Here is a 27772-nt window from a genome sequence, read left to right on the forward strand (position 1 = left end):
AGGGTCACCTCTCACCCGGGGACTGCTTGGCAGTACAGGCAGTGTAGGCAGTGCAGGTGTTACAGGTAGCATAGTCAGTACAAGCAGAGAGGCAGTGCAGTCAGGTAGTACAGTCAGCAGAGGCAGGACGTAGAGCAGGCAGACAGGCAGTACAGGCAGACAGGCAGTGCAGGCAGACAGACAGTACAGGCAGACAGGCAATACAGGCAGACAGGTAGTGAAGGCAATACAGGCAGACAGGCAGTACAGGCAGTGCAGGCAGTACAGGCAGACAGGTAGTGAAGGCAGTACAGGCAGTACAGGCAGTACAGGCAGTACAGACAGACAGTACAAGCAGACAGGTAGTGAAGGCAGTACAGGCAGCACATAGAGCAGGCAGCCAGGCAGTGCAGGCAGCCAGCCAGTCAGTACAGGCCGTACAGGCAGTGCAGGCAGGCAGACAGTCAGTACAGGCAGTGCAGGCAGACTGACAGTCAGTACAGGCAGTGCAGGCAGCCAGCCAGTCAGTACAGGCCGTACAGGCACTGCAGGCAGGCAGACAGGCACAGCCAGGCAGTGCAGGCAGCCACACAGTCAGTACAGGCCGTACAGGCACTGCAGGCAGGCAGACAGGCACAGCCAGGCAGTGCAGGCAGCCAGACAGTCAGTACAGGCAGTGCAGGCAGGCAGACAGTCAGTACAGGCCATACAGGCAGTGCAGGCAGACAGGCACAGCCAGGCAGTGCAGGTAGGCAGTACTGCAGCAGCAGTGCAGCCAGGCAGCAGGCAGGCCTGTCACAGGGTGCGTGCGCTACCCGGAGGCGTGACAGCTGTTTCCGCTGTCATTCCTGGCTGCTGCCTAGGGAAAAAGTTTCTCCTCCGGGCAGGCTGCCTGCCCAGCCTGAAGGCTCTCGGCGGCTCCTCGGCAGGCAGCGCTGGGCAGCAGGAGCAGGTAGGACACGGCTGCTCCCTGCTCCTCTGTCCCTGTTGCTGCCCCCAGCACCCCCTCTGCAGCTGGGACTGGTGGGGGGCATAGGAGACAGGGTCTGTCCAAGACCCCCCACGCCCAAATCAGAGCACTTCACTGGTCTTGGGAGGGATTGGGTGGGGTGGCATTGCATGTTTGGGGGGATATCATTGCATGGTTTCCTCTCTTGCATGGCCCTGGGGGCACAGAGCTGGGCAAGCCTTGGGGACACATACCTGTGGACTGGGGGTTCCTGGTGAGGGGAGGTGTGGGCCAGCAGGGCTTTCCTGGCTCCCCCCACCTCTCCAGCAGACCCCCATCCTCTTCCAGCTCTTCTGACACAAATTTGCTGTGCAAGTAGCTGAGCCCCCCTGTACTCCCCCTCAGCTCTGTGTCACTGGGGTCTTTACACTTTGGGATCCCTCAAGGGCTGCAGGGTGCTGAGATGCTCTGCCCCCCACCCTGGACCGAGGGACGAGACTGAGTTAGTTTGTGTACAGATGTCCCATCCCCTCCTCCAGCCCTGCTGTGGACTGAGGCATAGGGAAAGCGAGGCACAGCCCATCAGACTTTCCCGGAAGTGCAGCCTGCCAACTCTCGCCTCTCCCTCTGCTGTCTCCAAGGATTTTGCTGAGGGATTAAGGCTGCGCTGACCCCGCGGCGGTGGGGGGCTCAGTCATGGCTTCCAAGCGCCCTGCATCCTCCTCAAAGCAGCCAGACGGCAGGGAAAAGAAAGCGAAAGGACAAGAGGAGGATGACAACTGGAGCTCCACCTTGGCAGCCCTGAAAACTGCTCCCAAGGAGAAACCCCCCGCCACCATTGATGGGCTGTGCCCTCTGAGCACGGCACCAGGTGCCCAGGTGAGAGCAGGGCTGAGGTACCCAGAGGGGCAAGGATGGGAGGGTGTAGGTGGGAGGGTTGGGAGAGTCCCAGAGCACCCCTTGCCCTGCTGACGCAGGGTCAGCCCCGATTTTCCTTGCAGACCCCCCTATGTTCCCACTGGGACATTTCTGCACCCTCTCCTTCCCCAAACACTGCACAGGTGCCAGCCCTGGCCATGTCACTCTCTATAGGTCTATGAGGACTATGACTGCACCCTGAACCAGACCAACATCAGTGCCAACAACAACAAGTTCTACATCATCCAGCTCCTTGAGCATGATGGTGCCTACAGTGTCTGGAGCCGCTGGGGCCGTGTGGTGAGTCCACCCTGGTGCTGCTCATCCCCCACACCTCAGCTGTGCCCACCCTGCCTTCAGAACCCCAAAAGTTGAGGGTGAACCTGGTCATGCTCCATCATTTTTCCCTGGCCCCAAACTGAGCAACCAAGTGTCCTGCTATAGCCCTTTAATGGGGGGGCTTCAAGGACTTGCCCCACACTACATGGTCAGCCTGGCTGGGACATGTGGCGCCTGTCACTGCAGCCCAGCAAGAAGTTCTGGGGTGTGTTCCTGAGCTGGTGGCTCTGCACGATCCTGCTTGCTGCCCCACAGCCACACCATAACAGCTGAGCCCCCTGAACCCTGCCTGCTCCCACTGGCATGGGGCTGGTGGAGCAGGGATGCAGGGAAGGTCCTAACCATGGCTCTCTCTGTCAGGGAGAGGTGGGCCAGTCCAAGCTCATGCCCTGTGCCTCCCTGGAAGCTGCCAAGAAGGACTTTGAGAAGAAGTTTCGGGAGAAGACCAAGAACAGCTGGGCAACAAGGGAGAACTTCGTTGCCCAGCCAGGGAAGTACACGCTCATTGAGGTGCAGCCAGGGGCTGGGCAGGAGGTGGAGGTTGCCCTCAGGGTGAGTACTCTGGGCACCCAGGGTGTCATCATGGAAGGGTGGTCCTCATAGTGCACTCCTGGCCCACTGAACACCAGGACATCCAAGAGGGTCAGTGGGATGGGGTAGGTTTTGAGGGGGGTCTGGGTGCATGCTGAAACAGTCTGCAGGCAGAGACTTGGGGCTATTGCCTTAAAACGGAGTGGGAGGGCATCCCAAATGAGAACCACAAGCTATTAGGTGGCCATAGAAAGTGGAGGCAGCACCTGCCCATTGCTCTGCTGCCTGGGGGCCAGGCTCTCCCCACAGAGACGGACAGCCCTGGTGCCATGCTCTCACAGCCTCTCACAGGCTCGCAGCTGATGTGGGGCATCTGCAGGTGGATGCCGTGGATGGAGACAAGGCCTGCAAGCAGCGGGTGCTGCCCTGCACCTTGGACAAGGCCACACAAGACCTGGTGTCCCTCATCTTCAGCAGTGACATGTTCCGGGATGCTATGCAGACCATGAATATCGGTAGGAGGTGATGGGTTGATGGGTGGCATGGGCTTTGTCTGGGGGTAGCAGGTAGGAAGGTGAACGGAGCAGAGATGCTAACAGATTTTAGAGCATCCCCTCTGCTATCCTGACACCTGGTGGGACTGTAGACACTCCATGCTCAGTGCCCACACTTGCCCACGGTGATGCTGGAGGTACTTGGAAGTAGCTGTGGGGTGAGTAGGATGAATGGGTTCACCCTGTTGTCCCCTGTAGATGTGAAGAAGATGCCTCTGGGGAAGCTGAGCAAGCAGCAGATAGCGAGGGGCTTTGAGGCACTGGAGGAGCTGGAGGCAGCGCTGAGGGAGCAGCCCCCCCAGGCCACTCGCCTGGAGGAACTCTCCTCACGCTTCTACACCATCATCCCACACAACTTTGGACGGGCACGGCCACCTCCCATCAACTCCCCTGACCTGCTGCGTGCCAAGAAGGACATGCTGTTGGTGAGATGCCAGAGCACATAGTGGGTGGCATCCCTTCCCTGTGGGGCAGGAGCTGCTGGCAGGAAGCTGGGCTTGCCCTGGCACAGTGCCCAGCCCTGGCGGTGAGGATGTCCCTGCTCTGTCCCTGCCAGGTGCTGGCTGACATTGAGGTGGCACAAAGTCTGCAGGCACAGAAGGTGAAAGAGGAGGAGGAGGAGGAGAAAGTAGTCGTCCATCCGCTGGATCAGGATTATGCTCTGCTCTGCTGCCAGCTCTCCCTGCTGGACCCAGCTTCCTGGGAATACCAGGTGCTGCTTGTGCTACAGTGTCCCATTATGGGAAGCAATTATGTCAGGCCTGAGGGCACCCCAAAGGTTCCTGCTGTGCCAGGTGGACCGTGGGCATTGCTGGGATGGCTTCTTGGAGTGACACAGCTTTCTTGCCTGCCCCCTGGCAGCTGATCCAAACCTATGTGGCGCAGACTGGGCAGAAACTCCGCATCCTCAACATCTGGCAGGTGGCCCGAGATGGTGAGGTGAGGAGGAGGTGATTTTCCCCATGTCATACTGGGGAAGCCCTGCACCCCAGCATTGCATTAGGGCTCCTCCATCCAGGAGGGGATTCAGCCCAGCTGGCCAGGGCCAAACAGGCACCTGGTCCCCTGCCCCTCCAGCCAGGCAGTGGGGCTGTACTGTGGAGGTGTTTGGCAGTCCTCTGCCCCTGGGCACCCATGTCTTCCTCTGTGGACAGCCCTTAGCTCTGCATCTCTCCAGGATGAGCGTTTCAAGGCCCATGACCTCCTGGAGCACCGGCGCTTGCTTTGGCATGGCACCAATGTGGCAGTGGTGGCAGCCATCCTGAAGAGCGGGCTGCGCATCATGCCCCACTCGGGCGGGCGCGTGGGCAAAGGCATCTACTTCGCCTCTGAGAACAGCAAATCAGCCTGCTATGGTGAGGATCCTGGGATGGGCAGGGCTGCTCGTGATGCCCACAGGGTCTGTGTGAGCCTGGCTGCCTTTGCATGCCCCCTGCCAGACAGCTGTGGGCATGCCAAGCCCCTTCCCTGCCATGGCAACTGGTCCCTGTGTCCCATTGTGGCCTGGGCACAACCAGATGGGAACACCAGGGATGGTGCTATCATCCACATGTCTTTTCCCATGGCAGTGGGCTGTACATCTAAGAGTGTTGGCATCATGTTCCTGGCCGAGGTGGCCCTGGGCAAGCCTTACCGCATCACTTGCGATAACCCCACACTGTATCAGCCACCTGCTGGCTATGACAGTGTCGTGGCCTGTGGCCAGACAGAGCCAGGTGAGCCTGGGGCAGGAGGGGTGTGGGGGCTGTGGGGCTGTGGTGGGCACAGGGCAGGGTGGGGAGAGAGGTCAGATCTCAGGTTTGATGTGGTGGGGGGTCTCTTCTGGCCCAGATCCTGCACAGGATGATGAGGTGCTGCTGGATGGCAAGAAGGTGCTGGTGTGCCAGGGCAAGCCCATCCCCATGCCCGCCTACAAGGACTCCTCCTTCAGCCAGAGCGAGTACCTCATCTACCAGGAAAGCCAGTGCCGGATCCGCTACCTTGTTCAGCTCCACTTCTGAGGGTGCCTAGGAGCACCACAGCCCTGGCCCAGCACCAGCTGGTGACACCCATCAGCCCAGAGCACAGTGATCTCCACTCTCCGGCCACCCCACCTGGGGCTTGGCAAGGGACAGGCTGGTGTGGGGTCTGAGCTTGCTTTGATTGTGAATAAAAGCACAGTGCCTTGTGCCGAGCAGTGCTCTTGCTTTCCTGGCCAGCAAGGAAGGGTGATGGTGGGTCCCTGAAGAGATGGCAGTGGGTGGCTCTGGAGAGGCTGCAGTCTTCAGATGAAAGCTGGTGTCTTTCAGAGCCAGCTGCTCTTGTCACCTTAGCAAGGCACACAGCTCATGCCCACCCTGTGGCATCACAGCTAGAGAGGATGAGCAAGATCTGCTGCCCTGTCTGAGCATCCATGCATCCTGAGGGTGAGTGGCTGCCCTCCCTCTAGTGCCATGCCTTGTGGCATACCTCCTGTCCTGCCCCAAACTGGCACACATGCCAAGCCCCTCTCTGTGCTCACGTGTGCCCCTTGAGCACCTCTGGGTACTCAGGAAGCCAGGGAAGGGCATCTCCCAGCTGTGTTACCCCAATGCCCCATGAACATCCATGAGACAGGGGAGATGATTTGCTGCAGACCTGCCTGTAGCTCTGTCCCTTGAGCCCCAGGGGCCTGAGGGCTGGGCTGTTCCTGTGGAAAGACCAGGACTGTAGTCCATCCACTCAGTGGGTGGGGATGCACAAGGCTTGGGGATCCCGGTCTCCCTTTTCTGAGCCCCTGCCGGCTGCTAGGACCCAGCAGCTGTCCCCATGGGACTGCCACGGGTGCAGGCAGTGCAGGCAGTGCCGGGAGTGACAGCTGGTGCCATCCGCAGCTGGCAGGCTGCAGGCAAACAGGATGACGAGCGGGTGACGGGAGCGAGGAAGGGGGAGCGTGGCCTCTCACAGGGCCGGCAGCCCCGGTTCTGCTGCGGGAGCAGCACCAGCAAGAGGGACCCCGGCAAGGAGAGGAGCATCACCCATCTCCCCAGGATCAAAGGTGCGCTCAATCCCACCCACCTGGGGTCCCCTGTGGCCAGAGCAAGAGGGATGGGACAGGCAAATTGTGCTGTCCCTCCTCAGGATGTATTGGTGCCACCAGAGAGGGGAACAGGGTATCAGCCTGGCATGGGTGCCCACGGGTCCCAGCAATGCTATCCCTGGCCAGGCTGGGAACAGCCCAGGTGCCAGCTCTGGGATAGCCACAGTGCTGTGACTTCTCTGGCTACCTCCCCCTCCCCCAGCACCTCAGAAGTGTGCTGGCTGTCTCTGTGTTTCTCTGTGGCACTTCTTCATTTTTTTTCTTTCCTTCCACAACCTGCTTTCCATCCCAACAGGCAAGAAGAAGGTACCCGCCATGGTTGTGGTGGGGTTATCCTCTATGGGACATGGAAGAGCCCTTGCTGCCCAAGCACCAGAACTGCTGGCTTAGCCGTGGAGGGGGATGGAGAGCCAGATGGGGTCAAACACCACGGACAGCCTAGAGCTGCTCTACATCCCCGAGCATTCCATTGCCCAGGAGGTGCTGGGCCTCTTCTGCATGATCTTGCTCACCCTCACCGCCCTGGTGGCCAACATCGTGGTGCTGGTCATCATCCTCAAAACGCCTCTTTTCAGGAAGTTCATCTTTGTCTGCCACCTCTGTGTGGTCAATCTCCTCTCAGCCATTTTTCTCATGCCCCTGGGGATCATCTCCAGCTCCTCTTGCCTCAGCAGGGTGATCTACAGCATCGCTGAGTGCAAGGCCGTGATATTCCTGAATATCTGCTTTATCAGTGCCTCCATTCTCACCATTTCTATCATCAGCGTGGAGCGGTACTACTACATTGTCCACCCCTTGAGGTATGAGGTCAAGATGACCATCAGGCTGGCAGTGGCTGGAGTGATTTTCATTTGGGTCAAGTCTGTTCTCATCACTGTCTTGGCACTGGTGGAGTGGCCTCATGGCAATGGGGCCACCAGCGCCAGCCACTGCACAGTCCACTGGAGCCCTGGGGCCCACAAAAAGGTTTTTGTGATCCTCTTCAGCATCACCTGCTTTTTTCTGCCCACCATCATCATCTTTGGTGTCTACTCCAGCATCTACCGTGTGGCCCGGACTGCGTCCCTGCAGCAGGCGCCTGTGCCGGCACAGGCAGTTGCACCCCGACAGCGATGTGACTCCATCACCAGCCAACTGACCATCCTCATCGCCAGGATCCTGATGCTGTCCAGGCTGATCCCAGATCGCCTTCTGGGAAGCAGCAAGGCCATCCTCACCGTGGTCCTCATTGTGGGACAGTTCTTGTGCTGCTGGCTTCCTTTCTTTGCTTTCCACTTGCACTCCTCTGTCATTGTTGGCATTGTGGGTGGTGTGCACGGGGAGATGGTGGTCACCTGGATTGCCTACTCCTCCTTTGCCATCAATCCTTTCTTCTATGGGCTGCTGAACCGCCAAATCCGTGAGGAGCTGGCCCGGCTCCGGCGCAGCTGTCTTAACCGTCCACTGGGTCAGGAGCTCTGTCTTTCCATCTCAGAGGCTTCTGTTCAGGAAAACGTCTTCTTGCAGTTCCTCCAGAGAGCAACTTGCACACTGGAGACCCACACTAGCTGCATCAGCCCCAGCCCCAGGAACAGGCTGGACCAGACCACCACGGGCTTCCCCAACCCATGTCAAGTTCCTGAAGAGAGCAGCTGAGAAGGAGGCTCTGTTCCACTGTGCTGAGCAAGAGACCTGCTGGGGACCCATCAGACCTGCTTGGACCCAATCTCATGGATTTGGAGGAGTCCTTGTTCAAGTTTTGCCTCTTCTATGGTGGCAGATGGATTCTCTGCTGGGAGAAGGTAGCAGATCTGAGGAAGTCACATCTCTCTCCTGCAGGCTGGAATTGTCTCTGGCTCCACCAGCACAGCCCAGTTCCATGGATGGGCTCTCCTCAAGACATGGGGCTCCTGTACAGGGGCAGGGGATGGGACACCTCCATGTCCATTGCCCTACTGGGAGCACTCCTGGTCAGCAGGGAAGAACATATGTCCCTTGCATGCTACCCATGAGCAATGTTCCAGCTAATGCCACTAACACCAGTAACACCAGGGCCCCGAGCACCCTGCAGTCATGGAGACCTCCATCCTTGGCTGTTTAACCCAAAACTAACTTGAATGGAGGAGCTCCTGCTCCCTGTGACACTGATCAGAGGGACACACCCACGGGCCTGGCTAGGGCTGTGTCACTGTTTGTCCTGCTGGCATGGCAGCATGCAATGCCTGTGGCCATGCCTGGCTGTGCCCTCAGCTGGCAGTGACCATCCCCCTGGGGGGGACCTGGCTGTCCAGGGGTCCATGCCAGGCTGTTTATGGACACAGCTGCCCAGCTGAAGGCCAGCCAGCAGTGCCACGTGCCGGCCGAACTGGGCTGCTGGCCAATGGCATGCTGGGGTGGACACGGTGACACAGGGTGGTGGGGGGGTGGCTGCGTGGGGTGCCTCAGGGCGACAGCAGCCAGAAGGGATCAGGAGCTGCTGTTCCTCTTCAGTCTCATTGCTTTTAAAGGGTTTGGGGACACTCTCATGGGGTCCCCAATGCTAGAAAGGGGACTGGACCCTTTTGGGGAATGTTGCATGGGTACATTACCCTCAGCCCATCCACAAAGGCCCCAGGAATGGTGTTGGCATGGTGGGTTGGAGATGCCCCTACTCCAGTAGTAACTGCAGGCCTGAGGGAAAGCTGCCCTATGGCCTCTTTAAATGTCCCATGGCAGGGAGGGGGCTCCAGGAAGACCCACAGAGAGATGGGGCTGAAGGCCAGCATTCCGCTCTAGACACAGGGATGCCCTTCCAGCCACCACCCAAGTACCCAGGAGCTGGGGCCACCCCTGCTTTGGGGGAAGTCTCCACCCAGGGTGGGGGATATTATTATTATTATTATTGGTATTGGTATTTTCTTGTAAATTTTATCTTTTTATTAAACCATTGATAAGTTACAAAGGAGGAAAAAATATAGACTCATATATATACAGCATTTCCAAGCCAGCAGGGACTGGCTCTTGGATGGGTTCGCTGGGAGGCGATTGCCCCAGGGTGGCCCAGGAAGGGCCTCCCACCAGAGCCAGTGGAAGGGCGACTCCTGGAGAGGCCAGGCAGTCCTCATCCAGTGGGACCTGGCTTTTGGGTGCCAGATGGAGTGTGGGCACGAGCAGGATGGCAGGGCAGGCAGGATGAGGAGCAGGAGGCAGGGGTCCCACGCCAGCACAGGGCAGTGGGAGAAGGGACCCCAGGCCAGCAGGGACAGCTCCCCCACCCAATACCAGGACACATGGTCTCTGTGCAGAAAATCAGGAAGAGGGGCACAGCGCTGCTGGGATGGGCAGCAGGCAACGAAACAGCCCCTTCCTCCAGCGGGCATCACCACCTGGAAGATCCTTCCCTTCCTGGGGTGGGGGGCATGGGGCACCTGGCAGGGGCTGAGGCCAGGGTGTGTGGTGGGAAGGTGTCCCTGCTACTGAGCAGTACCCTGGACCCCCTGACCCACCCACCAGTGAGGTTCAGTAGGGCGAGAACTTCTGCCGGTCAGCTTTCTTTGTTCCGTTGGCTGCCGAGATCTTGGGCGTGTAGGTGGCAGTGCCACCATTGGGACCTGCCACAGAGGATGGGGACAGCGCCAGGAAGGACACCGGCTTCAGGCCAATGAAGTTGGAGAGGGAGATGGCATAGGGGGTGCCCAGCAGGGCTGGAGGGGCTGGGGCGACGGCGGGAAGTGCCGCACCGGAGCCTGGGGTGAGGGGCTGAGAGAAGCCCATGCCAAGGTCCATGGAGCCAGGGCCTGGTGGCACCTGGGAGGTAGATTTAGCCGTCTCTAAGCTGGGGAAGCAAGAAAGAAGGATGATGCTGAGTGCCATAGTGACAGAGTAGGTCTCCCACTGCAATCTTAGGGTGCAGGAACTGTGCGCCCCATCCCTTCTGGCACATGTCTCCATGGCACATCATGGGTATCCCACTGAGCAGGATTAAAAAGCTGGGGCTCAAATCTGGTGGGTCTCGAGTCCTACCACCTCAGGATCTCAAAGCACCACCCAGCTCATCCTTACTGAGGTTGCCATGGTGGGGGTATCCTCCAAAATCTGCCTTGGGGTACTGGAGAAGTGCCATGCCTCACTAGCACCCCACATGTGTCCCCCCCTAGGCTGACACCTACCAGGCTGTGATGAGGTACTGAGCCAGGGTGATGCTGACAGGGGTCCCTGTGATGGTCACATGTCTCTCACTGGAGCCCTCGGTCTGGTTGCCAATCTTGATGTGGGCACCTGACATCTGCCTGATCTCGCTGATCTTGCTGCCGTGCCGGCCGATGATGCAGCCGATGAGCTGAAGGGGCAGGGATGGGGTGAGCCAGAAGCAGCCAAGGCAGTCTCGCCAAGCAGGGAGCTCCCAGGTGCTCACCCAGACACCCCCTACATCTTGGAGGGTTGGTGAAACTGTGGAAAGCACTGGGAAGGCAGGGCACTGCTTTCCTTGGGCAGACCCTGCTTTTTTGTCTCACTCAAGTCCCTCTTGCTGGCATTGCTGGGCTGCCACATGCTAAGGGCTTTCCTTGGCATTGGCCAAACCCTTTCCCCCTATGCTGTGTTTCAGTTTCCCTTTTCTTCTGCCTCAGCTACTTCCTCCTGCTCCTAAGCTCTGGCAGAGCCTCCTCTGTGTGGGCCAGTGGGTGCTGGCCTCTGCCAAGTGCCTCTGGGATGGGACATATGGGTGGGGACAAGCTGTGATCCCTCTCGTCATTCCCAGACCAATACATACGTCATTGGGCACCAGGAACTCCTGGGAGCTGCTCTGGGAGCTGGCATCCAGGCCTGGAGAGAAAGACAGGGATGTTAGCAATAGGGGCGCAGGTCTCCAGTAGCTCTGTGCCCGTACCCCAGCCCCATATTGGGACAGTCAGTGGCCCTGGGGACAAACCTGGAGTATCCCTGGGGAGAGGCAGGGAGGACAGGGACATAGGCAAGAGGCATAATTTGGTGCTGGTGCTCTCCCTCTGCAGGACTGGGGAGCACTGGTGGATGCAGGGTCCCGAGGAAAACAATGACAGGGTTTTGCTGGGGGAGCAGGTAGACATGCTGGGGAAGCTAGGACTGGAAAGGGTGCAGAGCATGGAAACCCCTTCATCAGGGCCAGGTGTCAGGGTGGGTCAGAAGGGGCACCCATGCCCCTTGGGGGGAGCATGGGAGATGCTCACCTGGCATCATGGCGGGTGCATGGCCCAGGGGGGCGAAGGGAAGCGTGTGCCCTGACAGCTGCTGCAGCTTCGTCACCTACCCAGGCAGTGTGAGGAGGAGGAAGGTGGTGTTAGGGGTGATGGCAGAGGGTTGCCTGTGTCCTAGTGCCTCCCAAGACAGGCATTTCCCGCAGCACCCACCCCGGTGGGCACAGATCCCGCTGCCACAGAGACAGACTCACCTCTGCAGGAGAGACCCCACTGTACTGGCCCTGCATGGAGAAGCCCTGGGGAGAGAAAAAGGGGCATCAGTGGGGAGCCAGGTGGGGACCATTGTCTTCAAGTCACTTCCCCCTGGGGCAGAGAGACTACCCTGAGCCCACCAGAGTTGCCCCTTGCTTGCAGAGGCTGACTCCTGGCCTTGGAGGTGCTGTGGCCTCTTACCTGATTGGCAGAGAGCAGGATGGTGCCCAGGGAGAGACCAGGGTGGTAGGGTATGGTGGCCCCCTTCGGAGGCGACTGGAGACAGAAGGAAGGAGGTGGAGGAGATGAGAGATGAAGCTGAATGCCCCCATAGCCCTATGGACCCTCTGCCCCCTCATGTCCCCAGCAAGCTGAGCATAGCCCCCAGCAGCACTGAGGCAGGGTGCTCCTATGGGTTTCCACACAGGGGGACCCTGGTGTTTGGGTCCAAGTGTGTATGGGAAGCCTTGGGGAAGGGGAGGTGGATAGCAGATGCCCCTCTGGGCTGGGCATGGGGCTCAGCAGGTACCTCCAGGATGACAGCGCAGATCTGCCTCACGCACTGGATGATGGTGTCTGGCACCCCCGAGACGGTGACAGCCCGTTCAGTGGAGTTGGGCAGCAAGTCACCAGCCACCTGCACCTGTGCCCCCGTGCTCTGCAGGAAGCAAAGGGAGATGGTGGTGTCCCTCAACCTCTCCCTGCCAGGGCTCAGCACCTCCTATCTCCCCTGTCCCTCTCCTGAGCCCCCAGAGACAATTGCAGGACTTGCAGGGTGATGCTCCCCCTCCTGGATCACCTCCCACAGCCCCTGCAGGCCTGTGGCAGTCCCCATACTGAGGGCTCTGTGCCCCCGGGAGAAAAAAGCATCCCACATCCAGTCTACCCTCAGCCTCACCTCTCGGATCTCCCGGATCTTAGCTCCCGCCTTGCCGATGAGAGAACCGCATTGGCTGGCCGGGATGACAAGGCGCAGGGTCACTGGTGCTCTGCCTGCTGACACCCCATCGCCCCCTGCTCCGAGGTCCTGTGAGAGATGTGGGATGCAATGTCAGACCCCTAGGATCCTGCAGGTGTGGGGACACCTGGTGGGGTTGTAGGAAGGCTGTCTACCTCCTCCAGCTTGAAGGCAATCATGGAGACAGCACGGAAGACTGCGTCGGTGGAGCCAGTGATTGTGGTGATGCGCTCGGGGCAGGACCCTTCCGAGATGGTGATGCGTGCGCTGCTCTGGGGACAGTGTCACACCCCGTTAGGGATGTCACAAGCCCTGTGCTTCCTGACTTGTCCCAGGGATAGCTTCATAGGGGAAGATTGATGTCTTCACACCTGAGCTTTCCCTGGGGTGCCGCTTTGTTTTGCCTGATTTCACCTGGGATTTAGGGGGCTAGGCACATGGGAGCCACCAGGTACAGACATGACAGGCAGCAGGACCTGGCAGCCCCCCAGCATGCCCTTACCTGCTCTCGTATCCTCTTAACAGTCTCTCCTTTCTGCAGGGAAAGGAGCAGGGTGAATGGTCAGGTCCAGAGGAGCCAAGGGCTGGCGACACACAAGACCCCAAATCTTACCTTGCCAATGATGCTGCCGATCTCCTGCAAAGGCAGAGAAGAGTGGCACTGTCAGCAGGCAGCTCCCTGCCTGCCACATCCCTCCTCTGCCCGAAACCTGGGTGACTTAACCAGTGACACTGGGGCATGGGAATGTGCCCCTCCCTGGCTTACGATGGGGAATGAATTCCTTCTGGGAATGCTATTCCCAGGGGAAAGTGGGAGCGGGGGAAGAAAACAGGGCATGGTGAGGAGCTGGAGCTCCAGCATGGCCCCTCACCCCAGGCATCGTTGACCCCTCAGTGGCACTGAGCCCCCTGCCATTACCTTGCCATGCATGAGCATGCGGAGGGTCAGGGTGATGCTGAGCTCCGTCTCCTCAGGACTGCCACCCACACCACTGGCTCCATCCGGCGATGCCATGGCAGGAGGGCGAGATGAGCCTGTGGGTCATGGTTGTCTTCAGAAAGGAGGGATGCCCCAGCTAACCCCCCACCCCCAGATCTGCAGCTTGAAAATCCTATGGCAGGGAAACGGGGAAACTGAGGCAGGGGCAGCACTGTGCCCTCCTCTGCCAGAGGAGGCTCACATGGCCCCAAGGCATCCCACGGACACCCTACACCCCCAAAAGGGACCTGCTGTTATGTGTCTGCCTGCGATGCCTTCAGTCTGTCCCGCACAAAGACAGAATCTGGATGGATACAGGAGGAAGGGGCAACGTGTGTGGAGCGTGGCTGTGGGATAGGGTTCTGTTTGCAGATGCTTGCTGGAGTGGAGAGAGCAGAGGTGGCCTGGGTGGTCTCACAGGCTATGCAAGCCATCTTCTTTCTCCTCCTCCTTTCTCCCTGCCCATGCGCAAAGGCCCAGGGGAAACTGAGGCAAGCTCCCTGATGGGTACCACCCAAACCAAACCACAGCATGATGACTACTGACTGATGCCGCTGCACCCTGAACCCCGCAAAGCACCCCAGGCTTCCCCCTGACCCTGTGCCCGGGTGGCTGGGGGCGGACAGGGCCCCTGGGAGGAGGACAATTACTGTGTGTCCAGGCCCGGGTGGGCGGCTGCGGCACCGCTGGCTCCCGGCAAGCTGGGCGATGCCAAGCAGCTTTGAAACAAAGCACCCGTGTTGGGGCTGGGGCCGTGTCTGCGGGCATGGCGGGGGGGGGGCAGCTATTTTAGGTTCTGGCAGGACTCGTCACCGCTACAGCACATCTCCTGCATCAGAGTAACGGGAAGGGGCGGGGGGCGCAACCCCTAAGCGCTGTGGCTCGCACCCCTGGGGTGGTTTGAACGCCCCGTCTCCACCCTCCTGTTACCGCGGGCTGGAGAAAGGTGGAGACTGAAGAAGGGGAATATTCCCGTTCCTGATGCAGGGGAGCCTGGAGTGGGCGGAGGGGGAAGGATGCACCCTGTTGTAACCCCTGCCCGCGGCATCCCGAGCTGCGTGTGGTGCCGGCAGGGACGCGCAGCCGGCTAGGGTCCCCAGTCCCCCGGGGATGAATGGCAGCAGGAATCCGCCAGGGACAAAGACCCTGCCGGGGGAAGAAGAAGGAGGCTGGCGGCGGGACAGGGGGAACGCAGCAGGGCCACGGGTGTCCACCCCTGCCACAGACAACGCGTAGGGGGTCTGCGGGCAGGGGGTGCTCTCCCCCAGGTGAGCCAGGCTGGCAGGGACGCCAAAGGCCCCGGTGATGGGCACAGGCCACCTGCCATGGCTTGGCATTGAGACAGCCACCGAGCTGGGCACCGCCCGTCCTTCGGGGCACCTTCGGGTGGCAAACGGAGAGGGGACGATAGGAAGAAGCCCCCACCCCGTGCCTGGGGAAACCTCTCTCTGCTCGCCCTCCCAGCCGCCCCAAGCCCCCTGGTCCCCGCGGGAGTGAAGCCTGGCGGGTACCTTTCCGTGCGCCTCGTCCCTCCACCGCCGGCCGCCCCGCTCAGTGCCACATTGTCCCCGGCGGCGCCCAGTGACACCCGGGGCAGGAACAATGAGCCGCTTGACAGGCCAGGGCCAAGCTGGCAGCCCCGGCCCCCACCCCGGTCCACGCCGGGGCCCCCCTCGCTCTTCCCCTCTCCCACATCCCTCCCTCCGGGATCCTATTACAGCGGATAAGAGACACTAAAAGGAACAATGCACCCTGGGTAAGGCCATCTGCCACCGCTGGGGACATTCCTGGCCCCCCCGGCTCTCCCCCCCGCCCCCCCCCCTTTGGCTCACACATCGCCCCTCTTTGTAATTGCGTGTTTTTTTTCCTGGAAGCCGATCAGCTGGCAGGGCTGGAGGGCTCAAGGACACCGGAGCGGGCAGGGATGGGGCAGCTGGCACCCCAAGGCTCGCTGGCACCCCGGGCTGCTGCCGTGAGGGAGTGCCAGGAGGGGCAGGAGGCACCCCTGTATGGGGGGCAGGACTGCAACAGAGGACCTGAGCCATCGGGGGAATCAGGGATGCTCCAGACATTGGGCCTGCCATACTGCCAGGGCAGGGACCAACTCCTGCACCCTTGGCACTACCTTGTGCCCCCCACACGGGCATCCTGTACCCACAGAAAAGTGCCCCCCCCATTACCTCCCCCACTAAATCCTCCTGGGCCCTGGCGTAAGCAGCTAAAGCCCAGGCAAGCTTGGGGAAGGGGGGGCACTGGGGGGGCACCCTGCTGCTGGCTCCATCTGTGCCCCCGAGTGCCCGGTGCAGCAGCACCAAAGGCAGAGGAGGCAGGTGGCAGGCAGGGGTCTTGTCCCCCTGTCTGCCTGTCAGGCTGCCCTGCCCGCCCCATCATCTGTTCATGGCAGGCACTCGTTGGGTAAATCACCCCCCACCTCCCCAGGGCACTGGGCGGATGCTGCCGTGGGCAGGAGCCTGCTGGGGCTGGCAGTTCCCTTTTAAGCCCCTGTGGATTACCCTGGACTTGGGTGCATGCCAGGAGGGGTGGGAGGAGGAAGAGGAGGATGAAGAGGAGGCTGGCAGGCTGGGGACATGGCTGTCACTACCTTGGGGGACTTACCTGTCCCTGAACACTCCTTGGGCATCCTCTGAGGCTCATGGGGGTCTTGCCAGAAGTGATGAGTGGTCTTCAGTGAGGCTGGCACTCACCCACCCACAATCCCCAAATGTACCATCCCTTGGCTGCATCTTCCCTGCTGCCACCCCCCAAACCTGTGTGGGACAGCGGCCATGGAGGAAGGAGGTGGGAAAGGTGGAAAAGAAGCAGGATGAAGGTGGCAGGAAAGCAGTGGCAGAGCTTGGGGCTTTATTTGGTCTCAAGAGAGATGGGTGCTGGTGTGGGCCAGTGCCGTGTGGGTGCCAGCTGAGCAGCTGGGTTGGCACAAAGGTGCATGTGCAGGCAGAGGGGTGGGTGGGCTGGCCACATCCCCCTGCCCTGTGGTCCTGTCCAGCTCATTTCAGCTGCTGGAGGAAGGCCAGGAGTCCATGGTGCCACTCATTGGGCTTGTCCAGGTAGCAGGCATGTCCTGCACCCTGCAGCATCAGCACCTGGTGCTCAGGGAGGTTCCGCAGGTTGTTCAGGCTGGTCTCCCCCAGGTCCACATCCTGGTCCCCGTACACGATCAGTGTGGGGGTCTGTAAAGGGGGAACACACCCTGAGCCTCCAAGTGTCATCCAGCCTCTTGCTCCTCCTGGCCAGGGATCACCCTGGAGGGAGGACACTTGCCCTTCTCCCCCACCCAGTACGACAAAGGGAAACTGAAGCTCAGACTCCTGGATCTCCAATTGTCCCCTCTTCCCTGCCCACTACCCCACATTTACATTCCTTCAGCATCAAGTTCCCCTTTTTCAGTGGTAACAGGGTTTCTGGCCTGTTTGACCTTTCCCGTGCCCTACCCTGGTGCCAGGGTCCCCTCTTCACCATCCCCTCCCAGTTCCCCGATGTCTCCCAGTGCCCTTCCAGGCCGTACTTTGATTTTGGCATACTGCTCTGCTGTGAATTTATCAGTGCAGATGGGTGCCACAGGTACATAGGCCTTGAACAGGTGGTTGTGCTCTAAGAGGAAAGGCAGGGAGTACATGCCGCTCATTGATGGGCTGATCACCACAGCTGGACCCAGGCACAGAGCCTCCGACACGGCCTTCAGGAACGCCGCCGGTGCTGGCTGGCCCACAGGCACTGGGGCCACAGCATCCTTCGAGCGCCCGAGCCCTGAACCGTGGGAGACAGAACAATGAGCCGCTTGACAGGCCAGGGCACTGGCCTGTCAGGCTCCATACTGCTTCAGTGACCATGAAGAAGCCAGCAGAGCACAGCAGGTTGCTGGGGTTGCCACCTGGCACCACAAACCCAGCAGCTGCCCCACCTGGCTCCAGGGCTGTGCTCACCACCACACCTTACCTGGCAGGTCGATGGCCACGGCTCGGTAGCCGTTCTCGGCCAGCGTGGCAAGTGTCCCCACCTGCAGCCAGGTTTCGGAGGAGAAGCGGATGCCATGCAGCAGCAGCACCGTCAGCTTTGGTGCTGCCTGGGCTGGCTCAGCTTGGCGGTAGAAGAGGGTCTGTCCTTGCACCGTGACAGTGCTCTTGGTGATCTGCGGGGTGGCCATGCCTGCGGACCGGGGGGCTGTTTAGTGGGGTGAGAGGTGGGAACGGGAGGGCTCATGAGCCTTCTGCCGCCGTCGAGGCCCGGCGGTGGCAGGAAGGCAGGAAGGCTATGAGAGGTCACACGGGCATCACTTTCACTGTGGTAGCACCGGCAGGGTCGCTGGTGTGCAGGGCGAGCTCACCGGCCCACCCCTCCAGTTTCCCCGTCCGGTGCTGAGCCTGCAGCCCTTACCTGCTGCTCCGCGCACAGGGCTGGCCGCCGCTCGCCTCTTCCCCGCCGCACCACAGGGCTGGGGGTGCCGCGCCCCGGGGCCAAAGACCGGCGGGGCGGGCGAGAGAACGGCGGTACCGCCTCATTGAGCGCAAGGTCCGGGGCGGCCCCGGGAACCGCTAAGGCCCCGCCAAGCCGGGCCGGGCCGGGCAGAGCCCAGCCCTGCCCCGCCAAGAGAAGCCGAGTTTTGCCGAGCGGAGCCGAGCTTTGCCGAACTCAACCGAGCCAGGCCGAGCCCTGGAGGGCCGAACCCGAGCGGTGCCGAGCTTTGCCGAACTCTACCGAGCCAGGCCGATCCCTGTAGGGCCAAACCCGAGCGGTGCCGAGCTTTGCCGAACTCTACCGAGCCAGGCCGAGCCCTGTAGGGCCGAACCCGAGCGGTGCCGAGCCGGACTGAGCCCAACCCAGGCCCTGCCCGAGCTCTGCCGAGAGCTGCCGAGCCCTTGACGAACATAGCCGAGTTCTGTCGAGCTCAGCCGAGTTCTGCCGAGCTCTGCCGAGCCGCGGCCGATCCACCACCAGCCCCGGCCGTTCTGTCCCTCGCGACTGTGGTGTCGCGGGCTGCCGCCAGGCGGAGTCCGACGGCGCAACGGCGCCGCGCGGGGGGCCGGGGGCGGCGGGGCCGGGGCCGGGGCCAGCGGGGCCGCCAGCGCCGGGCGGGGGACTCCGGCTGGGCCGGAGCTGAGCAGAGCAGCGGGCACCGGGATCTGCCCTCCCCCCCGGAGCAGCAGGGCTGGGGTCCCGCAGCCCCACGCTGCCGCTCTCCTTCTCCAGCGGGAGCGGAGATGCTGTTTGTCCGCAGCCGCCTGTGGCTGCTGTTCCTCGGCACGGTCGTCACTTTGCTCCTGTACCTCTTTTTCCCGGCCGCCCGGCGCTCACGGCCTGACGAGGGGAAGGAGGGTTGGCGGGTGGCCAACGGCACCGTGCGGACGGGGATGACTACGGGCGAGCCCCCCGTGTTCTACAGGGAGGTTCCCGCAGGAGCTGGCGGCCCCGGGAGGTGGGTCAGCCTGCCGGCAGGTGGGAGCTGACAGGCCCTGGAGTCTTCACCAGCCTCCGTGGTCGCTGGACGCTGCAGGCATGGCAGCCTTGCTGAACCCTTTCCCACCTGTGTTCCCCACACAGGCCCGATGTCCTGTTCCTGCACGGCCAGGCGTTCACCTCCAAGACGTGGGAGGCCTTGGGCACGCTGGCGCTGCTCGCTGGAGAAGGCTACCGTGCGGTCGCAATAGATCTGCCTGGTAGGACCATGGCACTGTGCTTAGCTGATCCTGCTGGGCAGCTCCAGTCCCTTGCCTTAGACACTGCTGGGCTCTGGACCTCTTTGGGGACGGCTCTGAATAGCTGCACTGGTGATCCCTGGGGCAGTGTGCCTGGGATTTATCTCTGTCCCGGGTCATTGATGGCTGGGACTGTACAACCCTGGGGCTTGGTCAAGTGTCCTGAGGCTTTGTCAAGCCATTGAACCTTGGTGAGGAGAGATCATTGCAGGCAGCACAATGTCCCCTGACCATCCTGTGCCCTCTTCCCCCTACCAGGTTATGGTGATTCACCGTCGGCAGAGATGGTGGTGACAGCACAGGGCCGGAGGACTTTCTTGGACCATGTTCTCCAGGAGCTGGGCATGCAGAGGCCTGTTCTCATCAGCCCCTCCATGAGTGGCCGTTTTTCCCTGCCTTTCCTCATGGCACAGGGGGACCGGCTGGCTGGCTTCGTGCCCATTGCACCCGTGGGCACCAAGGACTACACTGCTGAGCAGTACCAGCAGGTCCAGGTGCGTTGTTGGGCTCTTGGGGGGTGTCCTGGGTGCTGGCAAGCCTTGTGGGCCAGCTGGCTGAAGGGACATGGAGGGTGGCCCTGTTTTGGGGTGAGTGACGGGGACCTGTGCACACCCAGCTCATGAGGATGCTGGCACCTGCCTCGCCTCAGTTTTGCAGCCCCCTGTGTTGAGGGATGGAGGTGGGCACAGCCCAGGGGGAGAATGGTGGCCATTTACCCCTCTGACAGCTGCTCTTGTTTTCTCTTTCCCCTTACCAAGACGCCCACCCTGATCCTGTATGGTGACCATGACACACGCCTGGCTCCCCAGGCCCTGCAGAACCTCAAGCACCTCCCTAAGCACCGTGTGGCCGTGCTGCCTGGTGCTGGCCACGCTTGCTACCTGGACAAGCCAGAGGACTTCCACCGGGCCTTGCTGGGCTTCCTGCGCCAGCTGAAGTGAGCGCTGCCTCCTTCCTGCCGAGCTGAGGGGCTGGGGCGTCCGACGGACTGGGAGGCACAGACAGCTGGCATGAGGGGTGCTGTTGCCTCATGGGGTATCCCCAGCGTGGCGGGGGTGGGGACTGGAGGTGTCCCTTGCTGGCAGGAAAGGGTGTCATCTGTCACGAGGCCAATAAACTGATGCTGCTCTGGTTTCTGTGTGTGTCCCCAAGCGCCGCGGGGCTCTTCGAGCTCCAGCCCCTTCTCTCCGCCCCTAGCGTGCGGGCTGCAGGGTGCCCTGTGCCCCTAGAGCGCACCCTGCCCCTCCTGCGCCCCCCGCTCCTCCCCTGCCCGCCCCTGCCCGCCTCCTGCCCGCCGCTGCCGGCGGGGCGGGGCGGAGCGGAGCGGGCGGAGCGGGGCCGGGCGGGCAGCGCCGGCGGCAGCAGCGCCGAGGTAGGGCAGGGGGCGGCGGGGGGCCGAGCAGCGGGGCCGGGCAGCAGCGCCCGGCACCTGCGGGTGGGTGCCCCGGTGCCTTCGCCCGCCTCGAGCCCGCACCACGGAACCCTGCACCCCTCTTGCACCCCTCCTCTACCCCCCTGCACCCCCTTGCCGCGCTGTTCTGCACTCCTAAACCATGGTATCTTGCACCCGTGCACTCCTAACCACTGTATCCAGCACCCCTCTGTCCTTCTGCCCGTGCTACCCCTGCACCCCGATAATGCAACTGCTGCAGCCCTAAGCACCCCCCTGCACTTCCAGCCGCGGTACCCTGCCTGCCCTCTGCTTCACCCCGTACCCCCCTAACCACAGTAACCCTGCGGCCCTACCTGCGGGACCCTGCACTCCCCACAACTCTAACCATGATGTCCCTGCATCCCAGCTGCAGTACCCCTGCACCCCACTGCGCCCCCTTCCTGCACCCCAACCATGGTACCCCTGTACCCCACCTGTGTCCCTTTGCACCCCCAGCCACAGTACCCCTGCACCCTTAACCACGGTCCCCCTGCACCCCTCATAGCCTCTCTGCACCCCCTGCTCCCAAATCCCCCACAGTGTTCTCCTTCACCGTCCTGCTGTACCCCATGTGCCCCTAAGTACCTCACATCCTCCTGCTCCTTCAGCCACCCAGCACTCCTCAAACAGCTCCTAAAGTAGCCTGTCACTCTGATGTGGCCCCCCAGTCCCTCTCTCCTCTGTTAACACTCAGTCTCTCTTCACCACCCCCATTTCCATGCACCCCCAGAGCCTTTCCTTGCAGCTCTCCTGCACCACCTAGCCAGGCAGTGTTGCCCCTTCCCTACCTGCACCCCCTTATACCAGCATCCTGCCTTCTCTGCCTGCACTCCCCAGCGTCCCCCCAACCTCTAACCCCTGGCTAATCCCCATCCATGTCCCCTTCCCGACATTCCCATCTTCCCTTTTATTCTTCATATTCCCCCACCTAGTTACCCCCCTTTCCTCCCAGCTAGTCCTTCCCTGGATCTCACCCCTTGCTTGGGCATCACAGCCTGTTCTGGCACCATGTTTGGCATGGGAACATGTGCTTTGGGGGAAGAATGCCAGGACAGTGTGGGGGGCACACCCCATCCTGCCCTGTACCCAAGTGGGGGGGATTTCTCCCATGGTGGCAGTGTCCCAGGAGTCACATGGGGGAGACCTTTGCCCCATCTCCCTTCGGTTTCTGTGACGACCAAGCATGCTGGCGGACTTTGGAGGGGCCGGTGGGTGATTAACCATCCTGCTGCTCTTTCCCCAGAGCTTTGCAGCCCCCGTCCCAGACATGGCACCTGGGAAGCCTGGGAAGAGCACGGGGGCCTCGGAGAACCCCTCGGTTACGCTTTTCCGAGAGTACCTGAGGATTGACACCGTCCACCCCAAACCTGACTATGGTGAGGATGGGGGGAAGGACAGGGAGCCATGTGGGGATCCAGCAATGTGGCTTTGCAGCTCTGCTCTTTGGACCCAGGTGCCCAAGTCCTGTGCTGGGGCTGTTTTGATTGTGGTGTTAAGGAGTGAAACTCCTTTGTGCCTTATCTCTGCTGGTGCCTTTGGCTGGGGCAGGGACATCTCAAGTGCACTCAGAGCTGCTGTTTGCTTCCTCCAGCCCTGTGCCCTTGCTCCCCTTTCCATGCTGCCCTGGCTCTGGGATGGGTGATCTCCTTCTGTGTAGATCTTCTATTAACATTTATGTTTTCCCACTAAAGTACGTTTTATTGGTGAGGAGCTCCCAAAACTCCACTGGAGGAACATTCCCCCTGAACTCACCCCCTTCAATTTTTATTTTTTCATATTTCTCAAATATGAAAAATTTGACCCCAAAGGGACAGTGATGAGCTGCTCCTGTCCCTGCTCCTGGTCATCTCTTGTGTCCAGGACCTGAGGCACCTGTCCTCTCTTGTCACCTCTTTCCTTAGTCTGGGAACCCCATTGGTTCCATTGGGCGTTGGTGTCCCTGGGGGTTGCACTGAGAGGGAAGAGAGACCCCAATGTAACTCTGGACACCCCCACTCTTCCTCAGATGCAGCTGTCCGGTTTCTGGAGCGTGTTGGCACTGACCTGGGCTTGGCCTGCCAAAAAGTGGAGGTGAGCAAGCTGAGGAGCAGCCTTCAGTCTGTCCACCCATCCATCCATGTATCCACCTGTGCTTGGGTCCTTAGTGACCAGGATGTTCCTGTGCCTGCACTCAGAGCTGGACAGGAGTGAATCCCCTCTGCCTGTAATCCTCTGCTGACCTGAGCCCTTCCTTAAGCCAGTATTCTGGCTGCTCCCTGCTGACCTTTGCAGCTGCCTGAGCTATGATTAGCTGGGGACCTGGCAGGGTCACGTTGCCTGGGGCCATCCTTCCTGCCGGGCACCGGCTGTCCTGGGAGACTCCCGGTCACCAGGGGAAGATGCTGGGTTTGTTTTCCCTCCTCTGAATTGCAGCCAGGCTCTCTCTGGCTGTGGGGGTTCAGGCAGGCCTGCTCCTGCTGCCTGCTCTCTCACAGTGGAGAAAGGGGTGATTGGCTGGGTGGCATCAAGAAACTTTCCCCAAGCTGCTTTTGGGCTCCAGCCTGCTGGTCCAAGCCTTTCTGTCCCCATCCTGGACCCTGGTGACACCCTGCCTTCATCCCACAGGTGTGCCAGGGCCGCGTGGTGCTGATCCTGACCTGGCAGGGCACCAACCCCCGCCTGCGCTCCATCCTCCTCAACTCCCATACCGATGTTGTGCCCGTCTTCGAGGTGCTGGGACAGGGCAAGGGCTGGGACGGGCATGAAGGGGACAACAGGGTGCATGGGAACTGGTGCCCCCTGTGGTCCTCTGCCATCGTGGATGCTCTTCCCTGCAGGAGCACTGGACCTACCCACCCTTTGAGGCAGTTAAAGACTCACAAGGCAACATCTATGCCCGGGGTGCCCAGGATATGAAGTGCGTCTCCATCCAGTGAGTGGAGGGCTCTGCACTCTCTGGGTGGGCACGGTGCTGGTGGTGTCTCTGAGTGATGCAGGACAGGATGCCACCATCCCCAGGCTCCTTGGGGCCAGAGGTGCCACTGCTTGACCTGCCCTGAGGTAGCTCAGAGCACACAAGCCCCTCTCCTCCACACCTTGCCTTGCAGGTACCTTGAGGCCATCCGGAGGCTGAAGACAGAAGGGAAGTCTTTTGCCCGTACCATCCACCTCACATTTGTGCCTGGTGAGTCCCCAGGCTGTCCCCTCTCGGAGGTACAGACAGGGCTGGCAGCTGGGTGGTGCTCTGGAGTCTCCCATGGCTGCCAGGCACTGCCCAGCCAGGCTCTCCAGATTTTGACCTCCCCTAGCTCAAGGCTGGAGAGGCTTCCATGACTGAGGACATCGGGTGTGCTGATGGCATGGAAGGAGGACCAGGGGGCAGTGGGCTGGGGGATGCCCCAGTTCCTTCCTCCATGCCAGGCTCTCTCCCACAGATGAGGAGGTGGGCGGACACAAGGGCATGGAGATGTTTGTGCAGCGCCCTGAATTCAAAGCACTCAATGTGGGCTTTGCTATGGATGAGGGTGAGTGTGGTAGGGCTGGCACAGGGATGTGTCTCCTCTTGGCACACACTCTGCCTGTTGGCATCACCCCTCAGGCACTGGCATCCTGCATGCTTCCGGGGACCCTCTTGGGGGATCCTTCCCTGGGCAGTGACCAACACAGTGCCAGTCAGGAGGGGAAGTGCTGCCAGGGCAGAGCAGAGGGGGCACATCATGGCACCCCCATGCCCTGCTGACCCTCTGTCTGTGCCCATCACAGGTCTGGCCAGCCCATCTGACACCTTCAGTGTCTTCTATGGCGAGAGGAGCCCATGGTGTGAGTATCTGTGTGTCCACTGCCCTGGCTCTCATGGGTGCTGGGGCACTGATTCTAACCCAGGCTTTCTGCTCAACCCTTCCCTCTACACCTGCTGCTGCAGGGATAAAGGTGAAGTGCATGGGTAGCCCTGGGCATGGGTCCCGCTTCATCAGCAACACAGCAGCTGAGAAGATGGTAAGAGGGGGGGTACACCCTGTGCACCCTCCATGCCTGCCCTGGGCTGCCAAGTGCCTGTCCATGGGGCTGGTCCTCACCCACTGCCCTTCCCTCCCCAGCACAAAGTCATCAACTCCTTCCTGGCCTTCAGGGAGAGCGAGAAGCAGAGGTAGGAGATGGGCAGAGGGATGGCAGTGGCTTAACCCAGTCCATGAAGAGGGTTCTTGGGATCCCAAGCCAGGCTGTGATCTGGCTCTGCTGCTCCGTGCCTCAGTTTCCCCATTTTGTGTGATGGTGGGGTGTGGGAGCACTTCTTCTCCCCAGGTGGCAGATAGTGACTCTCCCTTGCATCCCCCGAGGCTCAAGTCCGACTCAAGCCTGACCCTAGGGGATGTCACCTCGCTCAACATGACCATGCTGGAGGGAGGTGTCTCCTTCAACGTGGTGCCCTCTGAGATGGCTGCCAGCTTCGACATCCGCATCCCACCCACCGTGGACCTGAAGGTGGGCACCGTGCCAGCCCCACACTGGAAGGGGGTGGGATGAAAGTACCGTGTTCACACCCCTCCTCTGGTCTCTGCCCCAGGCCTTTGAGGACCAGGTGGCCACATGGTGCCGTGGTGCCGGGGATGGTGTCACCTATGAGTTTCACCAGGTGAGGGATCTCAGCCACATGTGCACATTGTCCTGTCCCTCCTCCTTCCAACTGCCCACTCCTTTGTCCCTTCATCTGCACTCTCCCTCTGTCAGAAATGCATGGACCAACACATCACCTCCACCGAGGAGTCGGACCCATGGTGGAAGGCCTTCAGCGGGGTCTGTAGGGACATGTGAGTAGTGTCCCCAGGAAGGGCAAGACCCTGGGTGGGGGGACATCCTCTGGTGGAAGCCAGGTGGTCCCTGGGGATCTCAGGGGTCATATCAGGGGCTAGGATGGGGAGCCCTGTGTTTTGCCAAAGCACCTCTTGCCCCACAAAAGGGATGGGATTGAGTGTCCTGCAGGGCTGAGGGACTTCCTGGTACAGTCTCTTTGCCCTCGGGGTGTGAGTGGGACAGGGGACTCGGCTGGCCCTGTGCCCATGCTGACACAGGGTCTCACTTGACAGGAAGCTGCAGCTCAAGCTTGAGATCTTCCCAGCTGCCACCGACAGCCGCTACATCCGAGCGGTGAGTGCGATGCCAGCCCTGCACGGGGCTCCTGCCTGGGGTGAGACCTGCAGCCCTAAGCAGAAGCTGTGTCCGGGTGGAGGGGGGCATGTGGTGCCCATGCCAGCTCTGACCTCACGCTGTGCCTCCCCATCTACAGGCAGGACACCCTGCTATTGGCTTTTCACCCATGAACCGCACCCCGGTGCTGCTCCACGACCACAACGAGTTCCTGAACGAGCAGGTCTTCCTGCGGGGCATCGAGATCTACGCTCGCCTCCTGAGCTCCCTGGCCTCAGTGCCCCCACTGCCCACCGAGGGCTGAGTGCCTGGCGAGGGGCAGGACGGGGGGAGCCAAGCACAGAGACCCAAGGCTTTAAAAAGAGGAGCAGGGGCTGGGCACAGCAAATGCCTGCCAGCATGCTGGGGATGCAGATGGCATCCTGCCACGTTGGCAGTGTTGAGGGCTGGCCTGATGGTGACGCCCTGGGGTTTGTGTCCCCCTTGGCCAGGTGCCAGCAGAGCCTCATGCCCAGGTGCCTCCAGCCTTTCCTGGTGTTGTCAGTGCCTCTCCCTGTGCCTGTGCCATGTCTGGCTGCACTGGCTGGGTGGTGAGGGGCTGGCCAGTGCCCCACTCTGCCTGCCCATGCCACTTCCTGCCTCCCTGCCTGCTTGCTGGGGGAGCTGGGGCTGCCCACCTTCTCCGTGCAAGTCAATAAATCTCCTTGGTAAGCACAGCCCAGAGCTGAGTGGTCTGTCTTTCCATGATGGTGCTGCCCACAGGGTCTCACTCAGGCACCGTGGATTTCCTCGCACAGTGCAGTTTGCTGGGATGCTTCTCCTCCCCTGGGCTCATTGCGTGGCAGAGAGCAGTGCGGACAAGATCCTGCCTGGGTAGGCTGAGCAGCCTCTGCTCCCGATCAGCCTTGGGGTTTGGTGCTGGGCTCCCTCCCTCCCTCTCTCCAGAGCTCCTGCTATGGTGCTGCTCCTGCAGACCCTCTGGTCGGGGCAGGCAGTGTGCGGGTCTGGGCAGGTACCTCCACTTATGTGCCAGAATTGCCATCGGCTGCATCTCCTACTTGCTCATTCCCAGCCCTGTGTGGCTCCCCAGCTCCCCAGGGTGCTGGATCTGTCCCAGCCGTGCTGTTCCTTGGGGAAACCAAGGGCCCACAGAGCAAATTGGGGTGGGTTTATGCTGCTTGGGGGACCTACAAAGCTGCTCCATTATAAAAGGTTGGGGGTGAGCCAGGGCTCTCCAGCTTCCTGACCTCTGCTTTAATTAAGAAAGCTGCTGGAACCCTTGTTGGGCTGGGGATAACGGGGCTGTCCTGTGCCAGTCTGGGAAAAGGGATGAGGCTGGTGGCAATGGAGCACTGAGGGAGAAGCCACCAGCTCCTCTGCTCCTTTCCCTCCATCCTGTGCAGGGGGAAATCCAAGGTTTTTTGGTGGGGGACACACCTGCCTGTGTGTGCTGAGGCTTCCAGGTGAAGCCGGTGTGGATTCTCTGATGTCTCACATACACTGATCCCACTGCCCTGGGGGAGGATGGCATGGGAGTGGTGTGGATACTGTGGGGTCCTCGCTGGCCAGGATCCCTGCCCAGGGTGTTGCCACCTTCGCAGGCAGACTGAAGTGCATCCCCTGCCCTGTGGGTGTGCCAGGGCTATGTGTAGCACCCCATGCTCCCCTCGACCCTGCTCAGCCCCTCTCCTCAACTGGCCTGCTGTCTCCAGCTTGCCTGGCTTGAGATGTGAGCTGACAGCTGTGTGCTTGCTGGTGCTTGGAGATCACACCACGCTAAGCATCCTTTTCGGGAGGTATGCCCTCTCCTACTCTTCCAGGAGTGCGAGGCTGGGGTACCCCAGCTTCCC

General features: G+C 61.0%; 6 protein-coding genes across 9 annotated transcripts; 4 read left to right on the forward strand and 2 right to left on the reverse strand.

Annotated features, from left to right (window-relative positions):
• The first annotated feature begins 774 nt into the window (after positions 1-774).
• PARP3 (poly(ADP-ribose) polymerase family member 3) lies at positions 775-5441 on the forward strand. 2 transcript variants are annotated; one of them, XM_085072798.1, is made up of 11 exons: positions 775-931; positions 1570-1807; positions 2021-2146; positions 2546-2737; positions 3096-3231; positions 3469-3695; positions 3827-3982; positions 4132-4209; positions 4448-4625; positions 4839-4985; positions 5101-5441. In XM_085072798.1, exons 2-11 carry the CDS (start codon positions 1625-1627, stop codon positions 5268-5270), a joined length of 1593 nt encoding a protein of 530 aa, XP_084928924.1. In that variant the 5' UTR covers positions 775-931; positions 1570-1624; the 3' UTR covers positions 5271-5441. The 2 variants fall into 2 exon arrangements, with proteins under 2 accessions (XP_084928924.1, XP_084928925.1); XM_085072799.1 differs by lacking the exon at positions 4132-4209.
• Positions 5442-5575: 134 nt separating this feature from the next.
• Positions 5576-9259, forward strand: LOC146431768 (putative G-protein coupled receptor). 2 transcript variants are annotated; one of them, XM_085072802.1, is made up of 3 exons: positions 5576-6286; positions 6624-7128; positions 7315-9259. In XM_085072802.1, the coding sequence occupies exons 2-3, from the start codon at positions 6731-6733 to the stop codon at positions 7961-7963; spliced, it is 1047 nt and encodes a 348-aa protein (XP_084928928.1). In that variant the 5' UTR covers positions 5576-6286; positions 6624-6730; the 3' UTR covers positions 7964-9259. The 2 variants fall into 2 exon arrangements, with proteins under 2 accessions (XP_084928928.1, XP_084928927.1); XM_085072801.1 differs by having other exon boundaries at positions 6624-9259.
• Positions 9201-15356, reverse strand: PCBP4 (poly(rC) binding protein 4). Its single transcript, XM_085072800.1, has 13 exons — positions 15164-15356; positions 13593-13708; positions 13287-13310; positions 13176-13208; positions 12829-12945; positions 12614-12742; positions 12245-12373; positions 11917-11991; positions 11715-11759; positions 11494-11569; positions 11058-11110; positions 10456-10625; positions 9201-10121 (listed from the first exon to the last, which is right to left on the reverse strand). Exons 2-13 carry the CDS (start codon positions 13686-13688, stop codon positions 9806-9808), a joined length of 1263 nt encoding a protein of 420 aa, XP_084928926.1. The 5' UTR covers positions 13689-13708; positions 15164-15356; the 3' UTR covers positions 9201-9805.
• A 1137-nt stretch (positions 15357-16493) lies between these two features.
• LOC146431770 (putative protein-lysine deacylase ABHD14B) lies at positions 16494-18310 on the reverse strand. Of its 2 annotated transcripts, none has more exons than XM_085072796.1 (4): positions 18048-18310; positions 17610-17819; positions 17179-17420; positions 16494-16843 (listed from the first exon to the last, which is right to left on the reverse strand). In XM_085072796.1, exons 2-4 carry the CDS (start codon positions 17815-17817, stop codon positions 16661-16663), a joined length of 633 nt encoding a protein of 210 aa, XP_084928922.1. In that variant the 5' UTR covers positions 17818-17819; positions 18048-18310; the 3' UTR covers positions 16494-16660. The 2 variants fall into 2 exon arrangements, with proteins under 2 accessions (XP_084928922.1, XP_084928921.1); XM_085072795.1 differs by having other exon boundaries at positions 17610-17834; positions 18048-18307.
• Positions 18311-18693: 383 nt separating this feature from the next.
• On the forward strand, positions 18694-20498 carry LOC146431771 (protein ABHD14A-like). The gene is made up of 4 exons (XM_085072803.1): positions 18694-19086; positions 19212-19327; positions 19625-19860; positions 20125-20498. The coding sequence occupies exons 1-4, from the start codon at positions 18872-18874 to the stop codon at positions 20305-20307; spliced, it is 750 nt and encodes a 249-aa protein (XP_084928929.1). The 5' UTR covers positions 18694-18871; the 3' UTR covers positions 20308-20498.
• Positions 20499-20631: 133 nt separating this feature from the next.
• Positions 20632-26643, forward strand: ACY1 (aminoacylase 1). The gene is made up of 15 exons (XM_085072797.1): positions 20632-20738; positions 22042-22174; positions 22804-22868; positions 23403-23507; positions 23615-23709; positions 23885-23961; positions 24212-24301; positions 24540-24596; positions 24700-24773; positions 24875-24924; positions 25115-25259; positions 25342-25410; positions 25506-25585; positions 25862-25922; positions 26062-26643. Exons 2-15 carry the CDS (start codon positions 22066-22068, stop codon positions 26224-26226), a joined length of 1242 nt encoding a protein of 413 aa, XP_084928923.1. The 5' UTR covers positions 20632-20738; positions 22042-22065; the 3' UTR covers positions 26227-26643.
• Positions 26644-27772: the final 1129 nt, after the last annotated feature.

This window comes from Lichenostomus cassidix, chromosome 12 (genome assembly GCF_008360975.1).
Source record: "Lichenostomus cassidix isolate B80296 chromosome 12, HeHo_3.0, whole genome shotgun sequence".
NCBI lineage: Eukaryota > Metazoa > Chordata > Aves > Passeriformes > Meliphagidae > Lichenostomus > Lichenostomus cassidix.

Excerpts from the sequence above, each read along its gene's own strand:
- PARP3 (XM_085072798.1), top strand. The coding sequence starts at position 1,625 with ATGGCTTCCAAGCGCCCTGCATCCTCCTCAAAGCAGCCAGACGGCAGG. Across the intron at positions 4,210-4,447 it reads AGGTGGCCCGAGATGGTGAG|GATGAGCGTTTCAAGGCCCA; the intron begins GTGAGGAGGAGG and ends GCATCTCTCCAG. Across the intron at positions 4,626-4,838 it reads CAGCAAATCAGCCTGCTATG|TGGGCTGTACATCTAAGAGT; the intron begins GTGAGGATCCTG and ends TTCCCATGGCAG.
- LOC146431768 (XM_085072801.1), top strand. The coding sequence starts at position 6,731 with ATGGAGAGCCAGATGGGGTCAAACACCACGGACAGCCTAGAGCTGCTC.
- PCBP4 (XM_085072800.1), bottom strand. The coding sequence starts at position 13,688 with ATGGCATCGCCGGATGGAGCCAGTGGTGTGGGTGGCAGTCCTGAGGAG. Across the intron at positions 12,374-12,613 it reads AGATCCGGGAGATCCGAGAG|AGCACGGGGGCACAGGTGCA; the intron begins GTGAGGCTGAGG and ends TGCTTCCTGCAG. Across the intron at positions 10,626-11,057 it reads AGTTCCTGGTGCCCAATGAC|CTCATCGGCTGCATCATCGG; the intron begins GTATGTATTGGT and ends CTGCCCCTTCAG.
- LOC146431770 (XM_085072796.1), bottom strand. The coding sequence starts at position 17,817 with ATGGCCACCCCGCAGATCACCAAGAGCACTGTCACGGTGCAAGGACAG. Across the intron at positions 17,421-17,609 it reads CGTGGCCATCGACCTGCCAG|GGCTCGGGCGCTCGAAGGAT; the intron begins GTAAGGTGTGGT and ends CCCACGGTTCAG. Across the intron at positions 16,844-17,178 it reads AGCAGTATGCCAAAATCAAA|ACCCCCACACTGATCGTGTA; the intron begins GTACGGCCTGGA and ends CCCCCTTTACAG.
- LOC146431771 (XM_085072803.1), top strand. The coding sequence starts at position 18,872 with ATGCTGTTTGTCCGCAGCCGCCTGTGGCTGCTGTTCCTCGGCACGGTC. Across the intron at positions 19,087-19,211 it reads GGAGCTGGCGGCCCCGGGAG|GCCCGATGTCCTGTTCCTGC; the intron begins GTGGGTCAGCCT and ends TTCCCCACACAG. Across the intron at positions 19,861-20,124 it reads AGCAGTACCAGCAGGTCCAG|ACGCCCACCCTGATCCTGTA; the intron begins GTGCGTTGTTGG and ends CCCCTTACCAAG.
- ACY1 (XM_085072797.1), top strand. The coding sequence starts at position 22,066 with ATGGCACCTGGGAAGCCTGGGAAGAGCACGGGGGCCTCGGAGAACCCC. Across the intron at positions 22,175-22,803 it reads CCACCCCAAACCTGACTATG|ATGCAGCTGTCCGGTTTCTG; the intron begins GTGAGGATGGGG and ends ACTCTTCCTCAG. Across the intron at positions 23,508-23,614 it reads ATGTTGTGCCCGTCTTCGAG|GAGCACTGGACCTACCCACC; the intron begins GTGCTGGGACAG and ends TCTTCCCTGCAG.